General features: G+C 40.5%; 1 protein-coding gene across 1 annotated transcript in view; it reads left to right on the top strand.

Moving 5' to 3' along the window:
• Positions 1-1,443: 1,443 nt before the first annotated feature.
• LOC137050476 (NAD(P)(+)--arginine ADP-ribosyltransferase 2-like) overlaps positions 1,444-24,249 on the top strand; it is a 46,564-nt gene continuing 23,758 nt past the window's right edge. Inside the window, exons 1-2 of the mRNA XM_067428762.1 lie at positions 1,444-1,537; positions 1,614-2,536. Of these exons, the coding sequence (XP_067284863.1) occupies positions 1,487-1,537; positions 1,614-2,411 (849 nt within the window). The 5' untranslated portion in view covers positions 1,444-1,486 and the 3' untranslated portion in view covers positions 2,412-2,536. Of the gene's footprint in view, positions 1,538-1,613 lie in introns of the transcript that reaches the window.

The raw sequence follows: 24,249 nt of genomic DNA, 5'->3' as shown, positions 1-24,249 counted from the left end.
TGAACATAATTACTTGAAGGTTGACTTTTTTTTGTATTAAAAACACTTTTCTTTTATTGGTCGGATGAAATATGCTAATTTTTTGAGCTATATATTTCATCCGACCAATAAAAGAAAAGTGTTTTTAATACAAAAAAAAGTCAACCTTCAAGTAATTATGTTCAGTTATGCACTCAATACTTGGTCAGGAATCCTTTTGCAGAAATGACTGCTTCAATGCGGGTTTTCATGAGCTGTATGCAAAAATCATCAGTATTAAAACAATAAAAGACCTGAAATATTTCAATTGGTGTGTTCAATTGGTTTCAATATTTCAATATTTCTAAAATATATGAAAGTTTTAATTTTTATCATTACATTATGGAAAATAATATACTTTTATCACAATATGCTATTTTTTTCAGAAGGACCTGTACACTTGTTCCCTATTGAGTCCTGTATCAGTTATAAAGTATTGCTACTGACTTATAATTATTTGTTAACATGTATGATGTTATAAAGTCAATATTCATTTCTTGCAGATAACAGATTAAGATCTTAACTGACTCACATACCCTTTTTCACTTTAACTCTGAAAACCCCAGAGTACGTGTCATTATTACAGTGCACAGAGAAACAAAACCACAAAAGTTTGGTTATCACACCAGCAAAATCTACTGGAAATGTTGTGTCTTTTCATCTTAGCATGAAATTATGATGACAGACAACTTTAATTAAAATATTAATTGTTTTGAGCAGTATTATGCAAGCATTTAATTATTTCTGCAGCACACATTGAATCACTCTTAGTTCTGTTCTCTGTTCCGCACAGCTCTTAATCTTTCCAAAGCATCATGGGAAGTGCATTGTTAAAGCTGAACGGCATAATATCAAAGTTATGTTTCTGTTGTTATTCAGCACTATTATTAATAATCAAAACTATTATTATTCTAATTAATTCAAAACAGGAGGTGCATGTCTGTCTCTCTCATTGCTGCAACTGCAACTGTACTTGCTCTTAAGATCTTAATGTTTTTTAAATATACATTTACTAATGTACAAATTATTTAGTGTTAACTTAATGTGAGTCCTGCAGGAATATGGAGGAAAAACATGCACATTAAAACCTGTTTTCTGCTGGTACTGACATGACATGAACAAGCCTGACCTTTGTGCAACTGCACATACACCAGACGTTCACAGGTGTTGCATTGTGGAAACTTAAACAATTCAGATGAGCTGATGCACATAGATACAAATGCCACCGTGCTCACCTCTTGGTTCAGAGACTCATTGTCGTCTGACTGTGAGTGACTTTTCTGATCTTTTCCTCTTATCATTGAGTTTCTGAAAAAAAAGAAAGATAAATAGACCACAATATTCTAATTTTGGACATGTTGCCATTGGAGTAATCAATTTAGCCAAACTCTATTGTTTTTTTCTATTTCTTTCATCATCTGTTCTTCACTAGATCTATAGATCATCTTAGGGATTTGACTGAATCAAGATGCTGCTGATCATTGAAGCTCTTCTTCTCATTTTAGCTGCTCTGGGACAGGTAAGCTTGTGTGCTAGTATGAATATTACAGACATGAATACTGATGATGTGATCATTATGATTCCTGTTGCTGCAGGATCACAGAGCTGCTGCTGCTGCTGCTGTTAAAGGAGAGATAATTCCATTGGATATGGCACCGAAATCTGTGGATGACCAATATATGGGCTGTAGAGGGAAAATGGCAAAGCTGGTGGAGAAAAAACTTTTAAAGAATGAACTCAAAAAATCCCCTGTTTTTAAACTGGCTTGGGATAAAGGGAAAGAGTTTGCCAAGGGCCCGAAAGATGATTTGAATAGGACTCATTTAATTGCCATTTATGTGTACAGTGACGCTAGTGTATACAGTAACTTCAACGTTGAAACTCGTAGTGATAAAAAACAGTACAAAGATGAGGAATACAAATGGTATTCACTTCACTTTCTTTTAACAGAAGCTATAAGGATTCTGAAGAAAACACAAAATCAATGCCATTCAACTTATCGTGGTACAAATATTGAATTTAATAAGACTGTTCTGAACAAAGAGGTTCGTTTTGGCTCGTTTGCATCCTCCTCTCTTGATATTAAGGTAACAAAACGTTTTGGAACTAAATCTTGTTTTGAAATTCGCACATGTGAAGGAGCTAATTTGGCAAAATATTCTAAGCTTCCTCATGAGAAAGAGGTGCTGATTCCTCCGTATGAGAAGTTTATAGTCACTGCTGTCAAGACAAGAGTTGAGCAGAAAGATCTCTGGTGTGAGACTGTGTTTGTGTTGAAAAGCACTGGAACAAGAAGTGACCTGAACTGTGCTCTATTTAAGAAACCATCTCGAATATTGAAGAACATCTCGAAGACCAAAGCAAAGTACTATGTGCTGAATAAAGTGCTTTGAATTTACATTATATAATCATGTACATTAATTCCAGCATATGTCCCTCTTTGTTAGTTCATTAATTATTTTTCAGAGAGTACAATTTGTTTAATGTCAATACAATGAAATACAATTATTTTTAAGTGACCCAGTTCAGTGGCCTTGAGGTGATTTTATGTGTCTGTGATTAATTTCTTCATTTGTACTTACATCTTACAATTTTATTGTTTGCTGTTTTATTGTCACCAGCAATAGCATGTGAACTGCTAAATGTCCTTCTCAGTGCAATACAGCAATAATGTTTTAGTAACAAGCTAAAAAAAAGCTTTTGATTCTCATTCATTTAAATGTATTTGAAAATGATTTTTTAAAATATAAATTCTATACTTACTTTTTCATTTTAGTCATGTTGGAGATTAAGAAGAGTTTAAAAGATTGAAGTTGGTTTTGTGGTTTTCATTGTGCAGACGCTTGTGGCTTTGTTGTGTTTGGCTTAAGCTAGCAGAAAAAAATGAAAAAGTTTCATTTCAGTAGAAATTCAATCAATTAGGCTTGTTCATCAAAAATAGTATTTGTTCAAATATACTTATATTAACTTTATTTGTGTGGGAAATATTCTCAATTTAATTAAGGTCATTGAACTTTAAAAAAAAAAATAGGTTTAATAAATAAAAATAAATAAGTTGAAATAGGAGAAATTGTCCTGCATGAAACCACAGAACTTCACAAACGTCGCTGTCAGAGAATCATTTATTTATTTTATTTTATTTCTTGGGTTAACGAAGCAATGTGAAAGTAGTCTATTTGGCAGATCGGCGTTTGACATTATTTACCTTTCCAAGAGTTTTGTGTGGGCTCGTGGAGAAAAGATGAGTCATCTGTCAGTTTGTCATCGACACTCGTGTAAGGTTCAGACGAGTGGTAAATGTCACAAGGTGACTATGGTCAGTGGGGGAGGAAAACACGTTATGGAATAGGTTTCCCTTGGGGAATGTTTTTAATAGTGATGGGCAGACCGAAGCTTCATGAAGCACTGAAACAGTTGAAGCAAATGTGCTGAAGCTTCGAAACAACACCCGACACCCGTCTCAATGACGCCATCTAGACTAGAGGTCACATACATGTATTGATCTGTAATAATCTTGACAGTTATATTTGTAAAAAAAAAATGTACATCTGTCTGACAACTTTTCTGGCTATCTCCAGATCAAGCTCAATTTAACATTGAACATTAGTCTGGGGAGTCTGCACTGTATTTTCTACTGAACAAGAGGCGTAATCAACTGGCATTATTAGAATAACTGTATGCAATTGGATAGTACTTCAACTAATCAGTCTAGAAGAGGCATGATTAACAGGCAACAACCCATCTCTTCTCTATCCGTCATCGTGTTAAACCCGCCAATAGCGCCTTTCGGTGGATAAGCCAGTCTGTGATTGGTTCCTGCAAAAGTATAACAGAAGCAGTAGAAATTAATGTACAGGTTTCCAGACTGAGTTGCTAGGTGAAATCAAATCGCCTGGCAAAACACCTGGCAACAGTGGTTTGAGGCCTATCTCACAGGTAGGTCTTTTAAGGTTGCCCGGAGAGGAGAGGTATCCAAAACACATCAACTGACCACGGGGGTTCCTCAGGGCTCATTGCTTGGACCTCTTTTCTTCTCAATTTACACTACATCACTGGGACCCATCATTCAGGGACATGGCCTCTCATATCATTGCTATGCTGATGACACACAGCTCTACCTCTCATTTCAACCAGATGATCCCACAGTACATGCACGAATCTCAAGCTGTCTGGCGGATATCTCTGCATGAATTAAAAAACTTTGTAAGGGTGGATCGCCTACAGTGGTTCTGACTGCAGGGTTGCCAAACGACTAAAGAAACATTATCAGCAAGATGCTAGAAAACTGTACATTTCTTGTCTATAACCACCCACTGCAACTTATACCAATGACGGAAATAAGCGCAGTTACAATAGCAAAATATGTGGGAGAGCGTTGCTTTAAAGTGACTATATTGTATTGCAATAGGTAGCACTTCAAAATTAATACCAAATCAAAACTAGTTAGCAAATAATTTATAACTGAAATAATTTAATGACAAAATCGGGTTATGGTTACACTTAAAATAGTTACTATTAATCATACCCAAAATGTAAAGAATGTTACGAGAGAGAGAGAGAGAGAGAGAGAGAGAGAGAGAGAGAGAGAGAGAGAGAGAGAGAGAAACAAAGATAGAGAAAGATAGAAAGAGACCAAGACCAAGAGAAAAGAGCAAAGAGAAGGCCTCTAGATGAGACCGCCAGAGAAAAAGAGCCAGAGCAAAAGTTGCAATCTACTTTTATCTATCCCTTGACCATGTGACTGAAACCCTGAGACATTCAAACTGACCAATCAGACCAAACTTCCCCCACTGTACTACAGGTGTGGCACCCATTTGGTCCACAGGCCCTCAACATCTCTTAGTCTTTAGAAATCCCGTATGGCCCCACTGATAAGAGAGACAGGGGTGGAAAACAGTAAAACAAATGTCTTTGTTCAATTTCAAATATCAAATATCTTTGATTATTTTGAATTCTTACAACTACACCTGCAGCTCAACTTAGCAAAGACTGAGCTGCTTGTCTTCCCTGCTAATCTGACCCTACAACACGACTTCACCATCCAGCTAGATTCATCTTTGATTACCCCTTCAAGATCGGTCAGAAATCTTGGAGTAATCTTTGATGACCAGCTGTCCTTTAAAGACCACATCTCAAAGACAGCTCGGTCATGCAGGTTTGCGCGACACAATATGAGGAAAATCAGACCGATCCTTACGGAGCATGCAACACAGCTTCTTTTTCCAAGCCCTGGTAATTTCTAGACTTGACTATTGCAATGCGCTTCTGGCTGGAGTTCCATCATGTGCAATCAAACCGCTGCAAATGATCCAGAACGCTGCGGCACGTCTTGTATTTAATGAGCCCCAAATGGTTCATGTCACACATCTCCTCATCTCTCTGCATGGGCTACCACTCGCTGCCCGCATCAAGTTCAAAGCTCTGACTCTTGTTTATGGATCCACCACAATGATTTATAAAGGTATCATTATGTTATGACTTTACTTGTTGGGGCACATGACTATTAACTATTTTAAAATTATTTCAAAACCCATAAACACAATTACATATTACTCAATCAATTAGTAAATAGTCATGTGCCCCAACAAGTAAAGTCATAAAATAATGATACCTTTATAAATCATTAGCTAATGATTCATTAAAGCAGACAACTGGAAGTTGAAATGCATGGCTTTGACCCGCTGTGGTAATTAACACATTCATTTACAGGTCCTTCTCAAAAAATTAGCATATTGTGAGGTAAGACTGCCGACCTGACTGCTGTCCAGAAAGCCATCATTGACATCCTCAAGCGAGAGGGTAAGACACAGAAAGAAATTTCTGAACGAATAGGCTGTTCCCAGAGTGCTGTATCAAGGCACCTCAGTGGGAAGTCTGTGGGAAGGAAAAAGTGTGGCAAAAAACGCTGCACAACGAGAAGAGGTGACCGGACCCTGAGGAAGATTGTGGAGAAGGACCGATTCCAGACCTTGGGGGACCTGCGGAAGCAGTGGACTGAGTCTGGAGTAGAAACATACAGAGCCACCGTGCACAGGCGTGTTCAGGAAATGGGCTACATGTGCCGCATTCCCCAGGTCAAGACACTTTTGGGCTACTGAGAAGTAGCACTGGACTGTTGCTCAGTGGTCCAAAGTACTTTTTTCGGATGAAAGCAAATTGTGCATGTCATTCGGAAATCAAGGTGCCAGAGTCTGGAGGAAGACTGGGGAGAAGGAAATGCCAAAATGCCTGAAGTCCAGTGTCAAGTACCCACAGTCAGTCATGGTCTGGGGTGCCATGTCAGCTGCTGGTGTTGGTCCACTGTGTTTTATCATCAGCTATCTATCAGGAAATTTTGGAGCACTTCATGCTTCCATCTGCTCAAAAGCTTTATGGAAATGAAGATTTCGTTTTTCAGCACGACCTGACACCTGCTCACAGTGCCAATACCACTGGTAAATGGTTTACTGACCATGGTATTACTGTGCTCAACTGGCCTGCCAACTCTCCTGACCTGAACCCCATAGAGAATCTGTGGGATATTGTGAAGGAAAAGTTGAGAGATGCAAGACCCAACACTCTGGATGCATCGAAGCATCATTGGCCGTTCATAACACCTCAGCAGTGCCACAGGCTGATCGCCTCCATGCCACGCCACATTGAAGCAGTCATTTCTGCAAAAGGATTCCCGACCAGGGGGTTGGAAATTTTGGGTTTTCATGAGCTGTATGCCAAAATCATCAGTATTAAAACAATAAAAGACCTGAAATATTTCAGTTGGTGTGCAATGAATCTAAAATATATGAAAGTTAAATTTTTATCATTACATTATTGAAAATAATAACCTTTATCACAATATGCTATTTTTTTGAGAAGGACCTGTACATATTAGTTAATAAAATATGTTATTATGGAGTTAATACATTATGACACATTTAACTAATAACAATTTAATGATTACTTAATCTATTAATAATGTAGAATCTTCATTAGTTGCTGATGCAGTAGTCATTAATAAATTAGTTAGTTTACCATTAGTAATACATTGACTCTGCATTATCTCTGCATTAATTAAGCATGAATTAATGCATATTAGTGCACCCGTATTGTAAAGTTTAACCAATTTTGTCAGAACCAGGAATCGAACTCGGTCTCTGGCATGAAAGTCTTAGTTTCCACCACTGAGCCACAGGAGAGGTTTGAACCCAATAGTCAGACGCTTGCTTAGATGAATCAAAAAGAGTTTATTAACAACAAAAAGGAAAAGGACCCAAAAAGCCCTTTCTTCCAGGCAATAACAAAAACAGAAGAATGTCCAGTCCAAAAAGGACAAAAAATCAAGAAAGAGTCAGAAATCTCAAAAAACAGTAACTCAGGGAAAAAGGTTCCAATATATGCAAAAAGTAACTGAGGAAACAATCAAAAAACACCACAGAGGACTTCTTGGAACAAGAGAAGACTTACATCAGTCACAGACTTCAGAACCACAATAACCAAGCGAGGATGCACAGAAACAGGCCAGCTTAAATACACAGTACAGACTAAGACACAGGTGAAAACAATCACACAGATTACAAAAGGCACATGTTTAGTCATGTGAGGCCTATGGGGACCTCTAGTGGCCAAAATAAAGCATTACAGATCAAAAACTATGACAGGACCCCCTCCTCTAGGAACGGCTCCTGACGTTCCCTCCAGGACGACTGGGCTTGGAAGCATGAAACTCTTGAATTAGTTTTGGGTCTAAGATGTCCCTGGCAGGGACCCAGGAGCGCTCCTCAGGGCCATAGCCTTCCCAGTCCACAAGATACTGCCGAGACCCACGAACTTGACGGACATTCAGTATTCGGTGGACTGTGTAGGCTGGCTGGCCACCAATGATACGAGGAGGAGGAGGAGGTTTACCTGTCACAAGAAAAGGAGAAGACAACACTGGTTTTAACAGAGAGACATGAAAAGTGGGATTTATCTTTAAAGACTTAGGTAAGTATAACCGATAAGTAACTGGGTTAACTTTCCTGGCAATCTTGAAGGGACCGATGAACCTCTGGGAAAGTTTACGGGACTCCACCCGCAAGGGAATGTTCTTTGTGGAGAGCCAGACTCTTTGACCAGGGCGCAGAGTAGGGGCAGGTCTGCGCCTGCGATTAGCCTGGTGCTGGTACTGCTGGGAGACTTTAAGGAGGTTGTGTCTGACCTTCTTCCAAGTCTGACGGCAGCGCTTGATGAACTGTTGTACGGAGGGAACAGCAACCTGCACCTCTTGCTCAGGAAATATAGGAGGAGTATATCCGAACTGGCACTCGAAAGGAGACATGCCTGTAGCAGTGGAGCGAAGGGTGTTGTGTGCGTATTCTGCCCACATGATGAAAGAAGACCAAGAGGATGGTTTGTTAGCCACCATACACCTCAGGGTGGTCTCCAGATCTTGGTTAAGCCTCTCAGTTTGCCCATTGGACTCTGGGTGAAACCCAGAAGAAAGACTCACCGTAGCTCCCAGGGATTGACAAAATGCCCGCCAGAACCGGGAGGAAAATTGGGGCCCACGATCAGAGACAATGTCTTGTGGGATGCCAAAGAAGCGAAAGACATGGTTCATAACCAATTCAGCAGTCTCCTTTGCTGTGGGTAGTTTGGGCAAGGGGATAAATCGGGCAGCCTTGGAAAATCTATCCACTATGACCATGATGGTGGTGTTGCCCTGTGATAGTGGAAGTCCAGTAACAAAATCCATGGAAAGATGAGACCATGGTCTATGGGGTATGGCAAGAGGGTGTAGTAGGCCCTGGGGTGCACGATGAGAGACTTTACCTTGGTTGCATGTGGGACAGGCCTTTACAAATGTGGTGACATCCTCCTTGATAGTTGGCCACCAAAACCGTCTCTGGAGGAACTCAAGGGTGCGAGAAGTGCCAGGGTGACAAGTGAGGGATGTGGAGTGTCCCCACTGGAGGACCTGGGAGCGGACAGCTTTCGGGACAAACAAACAGTTGGTAGGCCCTCCTCCTGGGTCAGGATCACGGGCCTGGGCTTGTTTTACAGTCTTCTCCAGCCCCCACCTGATTGGAGCTATTATCTTGGAACTTGGAATAATAGGAGTAACGGAATCTTCATGAGGAGTCTTTACATATACTCGGGACAGGGCATCAGGTTTAAGGTTCTTGGAGCCGGGGCGGTAGGATAATATGAACTGGAATCGGTTGAAAAATAAGGACCAACGTGCCTGGCGGGGGTTGAGTCGCTTAGCTTGCTGAATGTATTCTAAGTTCTTGTGGTCTGTAAGTACTTGAAATGGGTGTTTGGCCCCCTCAAGCCAATGCCTCCACTCTTCAAGCGCTAGCTTAACTGCCAGTAGTTCTCGATCACCCACATGATAGTTTCTCTCAGTCGGTGTAAGGCGGTGAGAAAGGAATGCACAAGGGTGCAGCTTGTTGTCCTCCCCCCTTTGGGACAGCACGGCTCCAACCCCAACATCTGAGGCATCAACCTCCACAATGAAGGGAATATCTGGGTTAGGTAGAATAAGAACAGGTGCAGAGGTGAAACAGTGTTTAAGTTTGTTGAAGGCCAACTCTGCTTCAGGACCCCAACAAAAGCCAGCTGTGTTTCCCTTAGTGAGGGCAGACAAAGGAGCCACTACAGTACTGAAGTTCAGGATGAATTTACGATAAAAATTGGCAAAGCCAAGAAACCGCTGTACCTCCTTTACTGATGAGGGGGTGGGCCAATCCACAACTGCTTGAACCTTTTGAGGGTCCATTTGTATCTGGCCAGGCTTGATGATGAACCCCAGGAACTGGACGTTGGTCACATGAAACTCACATTTCTCAGGTTTGACATAAAGATGGTTGTCCAGAAGGCGTCTGAGAACCTTACTGACGTGTTTCACATGCTCCTGGAGGCAACTCGAGAAGATCAATATATCATCTAAGTAAACAAAAACAAATTGATTAAGCATGTCTCTGAGAACATCATTAATTAGAGCTTGGAAAACAGCAGGAGCATTAGTTAGACCGAAAGGCATAACTAAGTACTCATAGTGACCAGTGGGTGTGTTGAAGGCAGTCTTCCACTCATCTCCTTGTTTGATGCGCACAAGATGGTAGGCATTGCGCAAGTCAAGCTTAGTGAAGATGGAAGCGTCTTGCAGAATTTCGAAGGCAGTACCCATCAATGGCAAGGGATAACGGTTACGAACAGTGATCTTATTTAGGCCCCTGTAATCAATACATGGCCGAAGTCCGCCATCCTTCTTCCCAACAAAGAAGAATCCAGCTCCAGCTGGGGAGGTGGATGGACGGATGATTCCTGCCGAAAGAGCTTCGTCAATGTACTTATCCATAGCAGTACGTTCTGGGGGAGACAAAGAGAATATACGACCTCTGGGGGGAACGGTTTCAGGGAGTAGCTCAATGGCGCAGTCATAGGGGCGGTGTGGAGGTAAGGAAGTGGCTTTCCTCCTGCTGAACACTGCCTTGAGGTGGTGATACTGAGTAGGTACTCGAGACAGGTCTAAGGGTTCCTGCGACTCGAGAACAGCATCCGGAGAGTTCTGGACCAAGCATGTAGTCTGACAGTTGGAACCCCAACTGAGGATTGCGCCGGTGAACCAGTCAAAGTATGGGTTATGCTGGAGGAGCCAGGGGTGACCAAGGATAATAGGGAACTCAGGAGATTGTATTAGGTGGAAGCTCATTCTCTCCTGGTGCTGGTAAATGAAGAGACAAAGAGGAGAGGTGATGTGGGTTACTCTCCCCGGAGCTAATGGTCTTCCATCCAAGGCCGTTACCGTTAGGGGGGCAGGAAGAGAATCCGTGGAGATCTGGAGATTCTTGGCAAGGGTAACATCCATGAAATTCCCGGCAGCGCCTGAATCAATCAAGGCCTGGAGTTGGTGTTTTTTGCCTCCCCAAGTGAGTGTGATGGGAAGGGACAGCCCAGTGTTGGAAGGTGAAGCAGTGCGTGTTACTCCCGTTACAGTCCTTCCTTGCCTGTGCGGGACTGGCCGTTTCCCGAGAGTTCGGGACAAGTCGAGCGAAAATGACCCTGCAGTCCACAATATAGACAGCAGCGCTCTCTCATACGACGGTCACGCTCTGAAGGAGACAGTCGGGCCCTACCCAACTGCATGGGTTCTGGAGAGTCTTGGGGCACTGATAGCATTTGAAAAGGAGCTGGACTGGCAGACAGTGTGGAAACAGACTGGCGATGCAGGTTTCGTTCCCTCAGGCGATTATCTAGCCGGATTGCTTGATCAATAAGAGTCTCAAGATCACTGGCAGGTTCTCTGGTCGCCAAGTCATCCTTGATCGCATCAGATAGACCATTCAGAAAACTCACTATGAGGGCCTCTTCGTTCCAACCACTCCCTGCCGCAACTGTTCGAAACTGGATAGCATATTCAGCAGCGCTGCCATTTCCTTGTCGGAGGGTGAGAAGTCTCTTAGATGCTCGTCGACCACTGAGGGGATGGTCAAAGACTCTTTTGAACTCCTCTTCGAACGCTGAATAACTTGAACAGCAGGACTTCTGTGCCTTCCAGACCGCTGTTGCCCAGGAGAGAGCCTTGCCAGAAAGGAGGGTGATAACGTAAGCAATCTTGGCCCGATCTGAGGGAAATGAAGATGGCTGTAGTTCAAATGTGAGAGAGCACTGAGTCAGGAACCCATCACATGCACTGGGATCACCCAAGAAACGCTGTGGTGGAGGTAGGCGAGGTTCAGCCAAAGGAGAGAGCGTTTGAGACTCTGGAAGGGGTACAGCGGCAGCCGTAGAAGCATTAGCTGGAGTGGAGGGGAGCCGGTCAAAGATCTGACGAATAGAAGTCATGAGATCTGTCAGCACCTGTGAGTGTTTAGCCATCAAAGTTTCCTGCTGAGCTAGGGCTGTCTCATGACGCTGAACTGTGGACTCATGCTGAGCAACTGTGGCAAAGAGTTCTTGAGGGTTAGGCGTCTCTGGGTTCATAATGTGGCTTGGTTATTCTGTCAGAACTCGGGTCTCTGGCATGAAAGTCTTAGTTTCCACCACTGAGCCACAGGAGAGGTTTGAACCCAATAGTCAGACGCTTGCTTAGATGAATCAAAAAGAGTTTATTAACAACAAAAAGGAAAAGGGCCCAAAAAGCCCTTTCTTCCAGGCAATAACAAAAACAGAAGAATGTCCAGTCCAAAAAGGACAAAAAATCAAGAAAGAGTCAGAAATCTCAAAAAACAGTAACTCAGGGAAAAAGGTTCCAATATATGCAAAAAGTAACTGAGGAAACAATCAAAAAACACCACAGAGGACTTCTTGGAACAAGAGAAGACTTACATCAGTCACAGACTTCAGAACCACAATAACCAAGCGAGGATGCACAGAAACAGGCCAGCTTAAATACACAGTACAGACTAAGACACAGGTGAAAACAATCACACAGATTACAAAAGGCACATGTTTAGTCATGTGAGGCCTATGGGGACCTCTAGTGGCCAAAATAAAGCATTACAGATCAAAAACTATGACACAATTTACCACTCGTCTGAACCTTACACTAGTGTCAATGACAAACTGACAGATTACTCATCTTTTCTCTACGAGCCCACACAAAACTCTTTGGAAAGTAAATAATGTCAAACGGCGATCTGCCAAATAGACAAGTACTCAAGAAACATTTTAGTAAGGTGTTTTAAATAGTCCCTGATAACTTTGGGGAAAACATCCTGGGTTACACTGATGAGTAAAAGTCCTGACACTTGTAATATGTTTATATTTGTTCCTCTTTAATACCAGTTAGATTTATTTTTTTTCTGTAATTTCTGTTTTATTGAAGATGATTGTTTTGTTTGAAGTCACCATAATGGAGATCAGTGTTTGCTTTAGTTGGGCTCTTGACCCCTTGACTTGTTTTTTAACCATTTTTAAAGGTGCACTATGTAGTATTTTTGCAGTAAAATATCCAAAAACCACTAGGCAGGTGTTATATATTTTGTTCAGTTGTGTACCTACAATATCCCAGAAGTTTCCAACTATTTGTAAATTGTGAGAAAATTGCGATTTTTAACTAAGGACAGGGACGTTTCAGCGTTGCATTTGAGGGAGTCGCCTGTCAATTGCGTCATATCTGCGCTACCCTCGGTTTCTTTTATTTGGCAGAAGCGCTTTACTCTTAGCAGTGTGAACAAGTGAACGCACGGAGTAAAGTCATAACATCGTTTTAAACACACTTAAATGTATCTAATATGATAAACAGAGCTACATTACCTCAAAATCATAACCGGAAGAGCGGATCTGTGCAGGCGCCCGGCGAATGTGTCCCGTCCCGTCATAATAAAAGTCCCGGTATTCGCGAGGCGGGTATTTGTTTAACAATCGCTCCAGCAGCTGTGCTCAGGTCCACAACACTCGGTCCTGCTCTGCTTTAGACTACAGTAACGTTAATAACTGCATGCATGAACGTGATTTCTGCCCAAGTCCTATTTTCCACCGGCTGTGATGAGAAGACCACATCTCCCAAGATGCTGTGCTCACACTTTGCGTCATCAAACTACGCATTTGTTTTGCATAGGCGCCCTCCAGTGGACGGAAAGCTGCATAGTGCACCTTTAATGGTAATAATTTATTTCTCATTCACCCATGTTTCATTTGAAATATTATTTCTGTATTACATGGCCTGCAGGATCGGTCGATATAAGCGCAAACACACACACATACACACACACACACACACACACACGTGCGCATCTAGATCAAGAAAGAATTTCTGTCGATGGGAAAACATATAAAAAAGAGGTTTTACTCACATAAGTTTGTTGCACTATTCCTGTCGGATCCAATATAGAAGGCACAACATTTTGTCTGCAAATTAATCACTTGAGGCTTGTTTACGAACGATTCCACAGTAAAATGAAGCAAACACACGTACATGGTCTTCCTCACGTGAGCTGGAACTTCATTAAAAATCAATGAAGTATCACACATTCCTAATATTAGGATCCAAAGGAAGCTTATGCAGCGACTGTGTTCTTCCACAATATCTTGGTATCTTCTTCCACATTGTTATTGCTGCTGGCTAGTAATCCGAACAGCTCCATGAGTCGGTGGGCGGGGCTACTGAATTACATATTCTGTAGAGGTGGTGTTTTGCCACGCGATGAGGTAAGGATGAAGCACTAGTGATGTGTCGTTCATGAATGATTCGTTCATTTTGAACAAATCTTTAATATGACTCAAGAATGACGGGTTTTCTCAGAGAGCGATTCGTTCATTTTGTGTTGACCGTCCATGCGCAACATCTCATATGTTCTGACAGGGAACAGAATTGATTAGTTCATCTTTTGAGTCCGGGTTTGAGTCATTCGTTCATCAAGTCTCAGCCCCATAGACAATGCTCTGCAGTCTGTACCAGAAACAGAAATTATTTGTTCTTTTCGAGTCTTCGGTCCGAGTCTCGTTTTTTTGTCACGTGACGCGACAGCCGTGTAGGAGACAGAAAGAGTTTATTCACAACCTTCCTCACAAGTGCATAGGTTTTTTTTAGTTCAAGTGTCTGAAAGACACCCATCATCACAGGCTGACCTGACTTGAGTAAAGGAACCTGTCTTGACCCCCATGCAACATCTCTTAAAGCTACACTGTGTAACTTTTTTAGTTTATTCTTAGCTAAAAACACTTAGTTCTTTCAAAAATATATGTGCTCATTAATGTATATTTTCTCCTTTCAAGTAATGAAGTATTCTCGTAAGTTTATAATATGCCATTGACAATACATACGGGTGAGGGGTTTGAATGCCGGTCACCATGTTGCTCCACCATCTTGAAAGTACATTAGCTAAAGAGGGACATACCTATAAATTCAAGCTTCACCTTTCGCGTTTTAACACTCAATGGCACCGTGTCGAATGAGAAGATTGCCATGTTAATCTTGGACTAAATCGGCCACCGTAGGAATTAAAATGAAATCAGAATTGAGAGGAACAGAAACTATTATTCACTGGATGGTCATATACCTTTACACTGCTAGATGGGGGAAAATATCACACAGTGTAGCTTTAAATTCTCAGACCAAGACAGAACGGTCAAAATGGTAATTTGCATTAATCAAGTCCTGTAGACCTGTAAATTACACCTTATTGAGGACAGGTAAAAACCAATTGGCAGAGGATACATCCACCACAATAAGCTTAATATCTCAAAACTCTTAAAGGAGCACTGGGTAACTTTTGCTCTCGGGGTCCCCCTACAGTTGGGAAAAAATAATGTCCTCAACTACTGTCGTAAGCTCTGTCATCCTACAACAGGGGATGCCATCGCGTGTGCATTTGTTGACATGACAACCCTGATAGCCCTGAACTAGTGATGCGTGGGTCGTCTCATAACCCGCGGACCCTGTATGTCTATTTAATGGTCATGGGTGTGGGGCGGGTTGTAAAAATATATACAGTGGTGCGGGGCGGGCCAAATAACTTCATAAAAGCAGCCCCGCGAGTTGGTGCAGCACTAACAGTTACCCTAAACACTGCAGGAGGAGCTCACATGCAGGAGTTCTTCTGGCGTCGCGTGTGAAATGTCTTCATCTCAGGTACAGTCAGTGGCATAGGTTTCAGCATGTCATATGAATATAATTTCATGGGTTTTATTTTTTTCCAACGCCAAATAATCGTGATGCTCACATTTACAAGACAGCGTCATTATAGTAGTCTATTGCTTACCGTTTTACAGAATCTATATGATACTTCAATTCAATGTTTGAGTGGTAGGTAATCACCATAACAAGCATGACAGCATCGGTCGGGCATGCCTCCTTCATCACCTCTGTTTTCTGTTCACCATCAGCTCTGTTTTCTGTTCACCATCAGCTCTGTTTTATGTTCACCATCACCTCTGTTTTCTGTTCACCATTAGCTCTGTTTTCTGTTCACCATCAGCTCTGTTTTCTGTTCACCATCAGCTCTGTTTTCTGTTTACCATCAGCTCTGTTTTCTGTTCACCATCAGCGCTATTTCTGTTCACCATCAGCTATGTTTCTGTTCACCATCAGCTCTGTTTTCTGTTCACCATCATCTCTGTTTCTGTCCACCATCAGCTCTGTTTCTGTTCACCATCAGCTCTGTTTTCTGTTCACCATCAGCTCTGTTTTCTGTTCACCATCAGCTCTGTTTCTGTTTACCATCAGCTGTTTCTGTTCACCATCAGCTCTGTTTTCTGTTCACCATCAGCTCTGTTTTCTATTCACCATCAGCTCTGTTTTCTGTTCACCATCAGCGCTGTTTCTGTTCACCATCAGCTCTGTTTCCTGTTCACCATCAGATCTGTTTTCTGTTCACCATCAGCTCTGTTTTCTGTTCACCATCAGCTCTGTTTCTGTTCACCATCATCTCTGTTTTCTGTTCACCATCAGCTGTTTCTGTTCACCATCAGCTGTTTCTGTTCACCCTCAGCTCTGTTTCTGTTCACCATCAGCTCTGTTTCTGTTCACCATCAGCTCTGTTTTCTGTTCACCATCAGCTCTGTTTCTTTTCACCATCAGCTCTGTTTCTGTTCACCATCAGCTCTGTTTTCTGTTCACCATCAGCTCTGTTTCTGTTCACCATCAGCTCTGTTTTCTGTTCACCACCAGCTCTGTTTCTGTTCACCATCAGCTCTTTTTTCTGTTCACCATCAGCTCTGTTTTCTGTTCACCATCAGCTCTGTTTCTGTTCAACATCAGCTCTGTTTTCTGTTCATCATCAGCTCTTTTTCCTGTTCACCATCAGCTCTGTTTTCTGTTCACCATCAGCTCTGTTTCTGTTCACCATCAGCTCTGTTTTTTGTTCACCATCAGCTCAGTTTTCTGTGCGCCATCAGCACTGTTTTCTGTTCACCATCAGCTCTGTTTCTGTTCACCATCAGCTCTGTTTTCTGTTCACCATCAGCTCTGTTTCTGTTCACCATCATCTCTTTTTTCTGTTTACCATCAGCTCTGTTTTCTGTTCACCATCAGCTCTGTTTTCTGTTCACCATCAGCTCTGTTTTCTGTTCACCATCAGCTCTTTTTCCTGTTCACCATCAGCTCTGTTTTCTGTTCACCATCAGCTCTGTTTCTGTTCACCATCAGCTCTGTTTCTGTTCACCATCAGCTCAGTTTTCTGTGCGCCATCAGCTCTGTTTTCTGTTCACCATCAGCTTTGTTTTCTATTCACCATCAGCTCTGTTTCTGTTCACCATCAGCTCTGTTTTCTGTTCACCATCAGCTCTGTTTTCTGTTCACCATCAGCTCTGTTTTATGTTCACCATCAGCTTTGTTTTCTTTTCACCATCAGCTATGTTTTATGTTCACCATCAGCTCTGTTTTTGGTTCACCATCAGCTCTGTTTCTGTTCACCATCAGATCTGTTTTCTGTTCACTATCAGCTCTGTTTTCTGTTCACCATCAGCTCTGTTTCTGTTCACCATCATCTCTGTTTTCTGTTCACCATCAGCTGTTTCTGTTCACCATCAGCTGTTTCTGTTCACCCTCAGCTCTGTTTCTGTTCACCATCAGCTCTGTTTCTGTTCACCATCAGCTCTGTTTCTTTTCACCATCAGCTCTGTTTCTGTTCACCATCAGCTCTGTTTTCTGTTCACCATCAGCTCTGTTTCTGTTCACCATCAGCTCTCTTTCTGTTCACCACCAGCTCTGTTTCTGTTTACCATCAGCTCTGTTTTCTGTTCACCATCAGCTCTGTTTTCTGTTCACCATCAGCTCTGTTTTCTGTTCACCACCAGCTCTGTTTCTGTTCACCATCAGCTCTTTTTCCTGTTCACCATCAGCTCTGTTTCTGTTCACCATCAGCTCAGTTTTCTGTGCGCCATCAGCTCTGTTTTCTGTTCACCATCAGCTTTGTTTTCTATTCACCATCAGCTCTGTTTCTGTTCACCATCAGCTCTGTTTTCTGTTCACCATCAGCTCTGTTTTCTGTTCACCATCAGCTCTGTTTTATGTTCACCATCAGCTTTGTTTTCTTTTCACCATCAGCTATGTTTTATGTTCACCATCAGCTCTGTTTTTGGTTCACCATCAGCTCTGTTTCTGTTCACCATCAGCTCTGTTTTCTGTTCACCATCAGCTCTGTTTTTGGTTCACCATCAGCTCTTTTTTTGGTTCACCATCAGCTCTGTTTCTGTTCACCATCAGCTCTGTTTTCTGTTCACCATCAGCTCTGTTTCTTCATCAGCTATGTTTGTTTCCAGACCAAAACATAATCATGTCGGCAGGCCGGTGAATCTTAAATAGTGAAATAACATTAATTTCTTGATCTGCATTGTTCAGTCTCTTGACTTGATATTTGAAGAGCGGGCACCCGCTTATGTGTGCAGTTTGCGCTTATATCCACCGATTGGGCGGGCCAAGTAATAAAAAATTAAATCAGTCGCGGGTGGATGAGAGATAAATAATTGTGTTTGTTTGATAAATACGTTTTGAGAGCCCTGTCAGATAATTAACCTGGTTTCCTCTTTCAAAACAATCCCTCTCATGAACTGACAAGGGAGTTGAAGCTCATTAAATATGCAAATCTTATCCAATCCTAGCTGTGGGCATTTACTTCTAAGTCTTCAGTGTGGCACGTCCATCAAAACCCGACATTCAGTAGAGAGCATCAAAACCAGTGTAGAAAATAGCCTAGTGCTTATTCATTATGATGTTTTTGAATGTAAAAATGACATGAACATCATTATTTGATCTCAGACAAAAAGCCAGTTCATGACACCTTTAAAACATTTGTTACCTTTTGCTTTACTTCTGTGAGGATGGGACCTTTTTCATACTGAGACGTTTCAAATGATTCCAAAGATGTATAATACTCTTTAGAACTTGTTCACAATAACCCATTTTGGGTGAACATCAACATAGGCTATGGAGAGGCGAGATGTGGGTGAGGTGGATGAAATGTAAATTAAGGTAATTTTTCTAAGGTGGGGAAACACAGGTGAGGCAAAAATGCATTTTAATTTTCGAAACATTTTGAGTCCCACTTGACTCACTGTGGTTTGGTCCATCACACACCTCACCTACACACACGTCTGGTGGAAGAGTACAAAGTTCAGTATTTGTGGATCTTCAGTGAGTAGGCTGTTAAGGCAATTTTATTCACTTTAAACATTGGATGAAGTGATTATTTTCTTTTTAAAACAAGCTATGCTGAGTTATTATTAATTAGCAATGACAAAAAAGTATGAAAACCAATATGTGTGAACTGATTTTAGGATAATATTAGATCTACCGCTGTGTTGGGATTTGCTCAATGCTTTTTGGAAGTAGTAAGATCATTTAATAATTATATTACCATGTGGTGAACCTATTATAACTCATATTTCAACAAATATTGCTGTTGTTGGCCAGATAAAAGGACAGAGAAAAGAAAAACTGACATGAGGTAATTTTTCAGTGCACCAAAACGCCACACATGTACACACATTACAGGTTCAATTTTGGCTGTATAATTTGTGTCCCCTTTAAAATGTACCCTTGAGAAATTGTATGTTCATTTTATGTTCATGTTCATTGTTAGATGAAATGTACACCCATTTAGCCTTAAGATGTTTTGTGATTACGACCTCTGGCATTCATTTTAGACGGACAGGAACTCAACACAAGTGTGAAACCACATGCAGACCAGTTCTTCACAAGTGATAATCACGCAATTTAAACCATATTGACATTTTAGATAATCAAAATCGTACTATTAACACACACACATACACACACACATCATCAGCAGCACTATAAATAAGGCACTTTCCTCATCTGTTAGTCTGAAGAGTCATTGTCATCTGGCTGTGATAGACTGACTTTTCCGAACTTCTCTCGTCGTTGCTCCTGAAAATCCTGAAAAACAGCGAAAAGAAACTGCAGAATCTGACAAAAAGACACAACAGTATTTTCAGGTAAGTTTTGGGTTGAAGTAAAGGATCAATTTAACACTTCAACCAGTGAACATTACAGGTTTAAGGTTTTTTTTTTTTTTTTTTTGCAAAAACATTTGCTCTGTTAGAAAATACTATTAAACACTATTATGTCAGAAGTTGTGGAAAAGTTTAATTGTGCAAATCTATGTAAATATCCCTTTCCATTATATTTTGAGTCACAGATTTAGCATTTGTAAGACACTGTTGTGTTTTTTAATGTCTTTCAGCATCTGTTCTTCACTAGATCTATAGATCATCTGAGGGATTTGACTGAATCAAGATGCTGCTGATCATTGAAGCTCTTCTTCTCATTTTAGCTGCTCTGGGACAGGTAAGCTTGTGTTCTAGTATGAATATTACAGACATGAATACTGATGATGTGATCATTATGATTCCTGTTGCTGCAGGATCACAGAGCTGCTGCTGCTGCTGTTAAAGGACAGATATTTCCATTGGATATGGCAGAGAAATCTGTTGATGACCAATATATGGGCTGTAGAGGGGAAATGGCAGATCTGGTGGAGACAAAACTAAAGAAAGAACTCAATAAATCCCCTGATTTTAAAACGGCTTGGGATAAAGGGAAAGAGTTTGTTAATGGCCCGAGAGATGATCTGACAGAAAATAATTTAATCGCCATTTATGTGTACAGTGCTGCTACTGTATACAGGAACTTCAATGCTGATACTCGTCTCGATAAAAACAAATACATAGACAAGAAATACAAATGGTATTCACTTCACTTTCTGTTAACAGAAGCGATACAGATTCTGAATAAAACACAAAATCAATGCCATTCAACTTATCGTGGTACAAATGTTGAATTTAATAAGGATGTTCTGAACAAAGAGGTTCGTTTTGGCTCGTTTGCATCCTCCTCTCTTGATATTGAGGTAACAAAAACATTTGGAACTAAATCTTGTTTTGAAATCTACACATGTGAAGGAGCTAATGTGGCAGAATATTCTAAGTATTCTAATGAGAAAGAGGTGCTGATTCCTCCATATGAGAAGTTTATAGTCACTGCTGTCAAGACAAGAGTTGAGCAGAAAGATCTCTGGTGTGAGACTGTGTTTGTGTTGAAAACCACTGGAACAAGAAGTGACCTGAACTGTGCTCAGAAACCATCTCGAATTTTGAAGAACATCTCAAAGACCAAAGCAAAGTACTATGTGCTGAATAAAGTGTTTTGAATTTACATGATATAATCATGTACATTAATTTCTGGCATCTGTCCCTCTTTGTTTAGAGATTAATTTGTCACCAATTGTTTAATTTCAACACAATGAAATAAAGCTATTTTTAAGGGACCCAATTTAGTTGATTCATAGTGATTTTATTTGTTTTCCTTCATTTATACTCACATCTTACAATGTTATTATTTGCTATCTCTCCAACTGCCAGCAATAGCGTATGAACTGCTAAATGACCTTCTCAGTTTGTAGTGATATTATTATGTATATTATTTATTATTATGAGCTTTTAAATCTCATTGAATGTAATTCAAATTGTTTAAAACATATATTTTTAAAATAAGTTCTTAACTTTTTTTTATTACGGTCAAGGTGAACTTTATTATCCAGCAAGGTGAAATTCATGTGGCCATACATTACGCCCTTGTCACAACATATTCTCTAAAAACATAGAAACCACAGTCAATCCAAAAGCATAAAGATATAAAAATATGAAAAACAATGCCAAATAATTAGCAATCAATAAACAATTTTAAAACAATGACAGAAATTAACAGTGATATCCCAACATCTACCAGTTGACCTATTACTTCTCATAAATTTATGATGGAGAGGATGAGTGGGGTCATTGAGGATTGAGCTGCCGAAACCTGCTCAAGTCATGATCGGACCTCTTAAATCATGCAGTCTCTTTTCGTCCTTAACATGCATGTTGCCAAACACGCAGATAAAGCCAAAGGACAGAACACTCTGGAGGAGACTTTTAAAAACTATTTCATGAATGTGTCTGTCTAATCTAAAATTATATAGTGTCCAATGGAAATACATCCTCTGCATTTTCTTGGTTTTGTTCAGTGCACATTCATTAAAAGTTTCTTTAGAATCCACTTCAACTCCCAAATATTTAAAGGTTGAGACTCTCTCTACTAATTCACCATTGATCTTAGATCAACGGTGAACAGAATTATTATTCAGTTTTTGCTCAAATCTATGATCATCTCTTTTGTTTTCTTCATGTTGATTTCAAGAAAATGATCATTGTGTGAAACCCTGTAATTCCCTCTGAAATCCACTCACAGAAGAAATGTCAGACTTTTAAAAAAACAACCAGTGCTGTGTCGTCACGTATTTACGATAAGTGGACTGACTTTAGATTAGGTGGCTATTATAGTAAGTGAATATATTTTAATTAATCATTTGATACACTTAATGTGTACAGGCATTTTGAATACATTGAACTTACATTTTTAAAAATACCTGCATGTAATTACATCTGTAATTAATTTATGTTGTTACATTCATAATTATACTGTTGACAATTCCCTTACACCTAACCCTACCCTTAAACTTACCCACACCACCACACCTGTCCCTAACTTTACCCTTAAACTTACCCACACCACCACACCTGTCCCTAACTTTACCCTTAAACTTACCCACACCACCACACCTGTCTCTAACTTTACCCTTAAACTTACCCACACCACCACACCTGTCCCTAACTTTACCCTTAAACTTACCCACACCACCACACCTGTCCCTAACTTTACCCTTAAACTGACCCACACAACCACACCTCTCTCTAACTTTACCCTTAAACTTACCCACACCACACACCTGTCCCTAACTTTACCCTTAAACTTACCCACACCACACACCTGTCCCTAACTTTACCCTTAAACTTACCCACACCACCACACCTGTCTCTAACTTTACCCTTAAACTGACCCACACCACCACACCTGACCCTAACTTTACCCTTAAACTTACCCACACCACCACACCTGTCCCTAACTTTACCCTTAAACTGACCCACACCACTACACCTCTCTCTAACTTTACCCTTAAACTTACCCACACCACACACCTCTCCCTAACTTTACCCTTAAACTTACCCACACCACCACACCTGTCCCTAACTTTACCCTTAAACTTACCCACACCACCACACCTGTCTCTAACTTTACCCTTAAACTGACCCACACCACCACACCTGTCCCTAACTTTACCCTTAAACTTACCCACACCACCACACCTGTCTCTAACTTTACCCTTAAACTTACCCACACCACCACACCTGTCCCTAACTTTACCGTTAAACTTACCCATCCCAGATAGCATGGTGACATTGATTCAATGTTGAAATTCCATCAGAATCATCATTTTGGTTGAGGTAGAAATTTCAATGCTAAGTAATATTGGATCAATGTTGAAAATTCAATGCTAACACCATACTGGACCAATGTTGAAAATTCACTGCTAAATAATATTGGATCAATGTTGATAATTCCATGCTTTTCAGTGTTGAAAAGACAAACATTGAATCAATGCTGATGTTTGGTCAGCTTAATTCTCCACCGGTGAGGCTTACGGTCAATCTATCTGTCCCATTATTCAACATGTTAAGGCAAGTCCAAATCAATTGGCTACATTTGTGTGAATGTGAGCACATTTATTATCCTCAAAGGATACGATGAGTACACCAACGAGTATGTGGATTAACAAAGAATACATAAATGTACATTTTGTAATTGTAAGCCTTTCTTTAAATTTTTCTGGAAGAGTTAAAATTGTATGCGTGTTTGATTTCTGACTCTTCCAATAAGAAATCTGTAAAAACTATAAATCTTTTTAAAAGGTATATTATTTTCCTGCTTACTGGCATGTAATGTTGTCATTAATAACATTTCATGTTATTATAATAAAAAATGTAAAAAACAAATAAAACAAAAACAAAGAACTTCTACCATAAATTTAGTCTCTCAGTTTTAAATAAATAAAAATGTAGGCTATTATTATTATTTAAACCATGTAGAATGTACATGCATTTCATTATTTATCTAAAGAATACAGAGTTAATGAAGAATTTAGAATATGTGTCCCTGTCGAATGCGCCACAATCCAATCCAGCAGGTGGCGGTAATGCACCTTCAAGACATCCACCAATCAACCAAAGCAAGCGCAGCTGAACAGACTTCAATCGCGAAAAAGAGACACAGGACGACGACCATGTTTTTTAGAGGTAAGTAGGCCTACAAAAATATATTTATAAAATTCATCTCAATTTTAATTTAGTGTTTTTATTCATATTTATGTTTTACAACTTGTGTGCTTCTCATCAGCGAGTTTTAGTGAACTGCAATGTTAATAATAG

This window comes from Pseudorasbora parva, chromosome 2, assembly GCF_024679245.1.
Source record: "Pseudorasbora parva isolate DD20220531a chromosome 2, ASM2467924v1, whole genome shotgun sequence".
In the NCBI taxonomy this organism is placed as follows: Eukaryota; Metazoa; Chordata; class Actinopteri; order Cypriniformes; family Gobionidae; genus Pseudorasbora; species Pseudorasbora parva.
The sequence above is the reverse complement of the archived record's forward strand: the minus strand, read 5'-3'. Positions and strand labels throughout refer to the sequence as shown.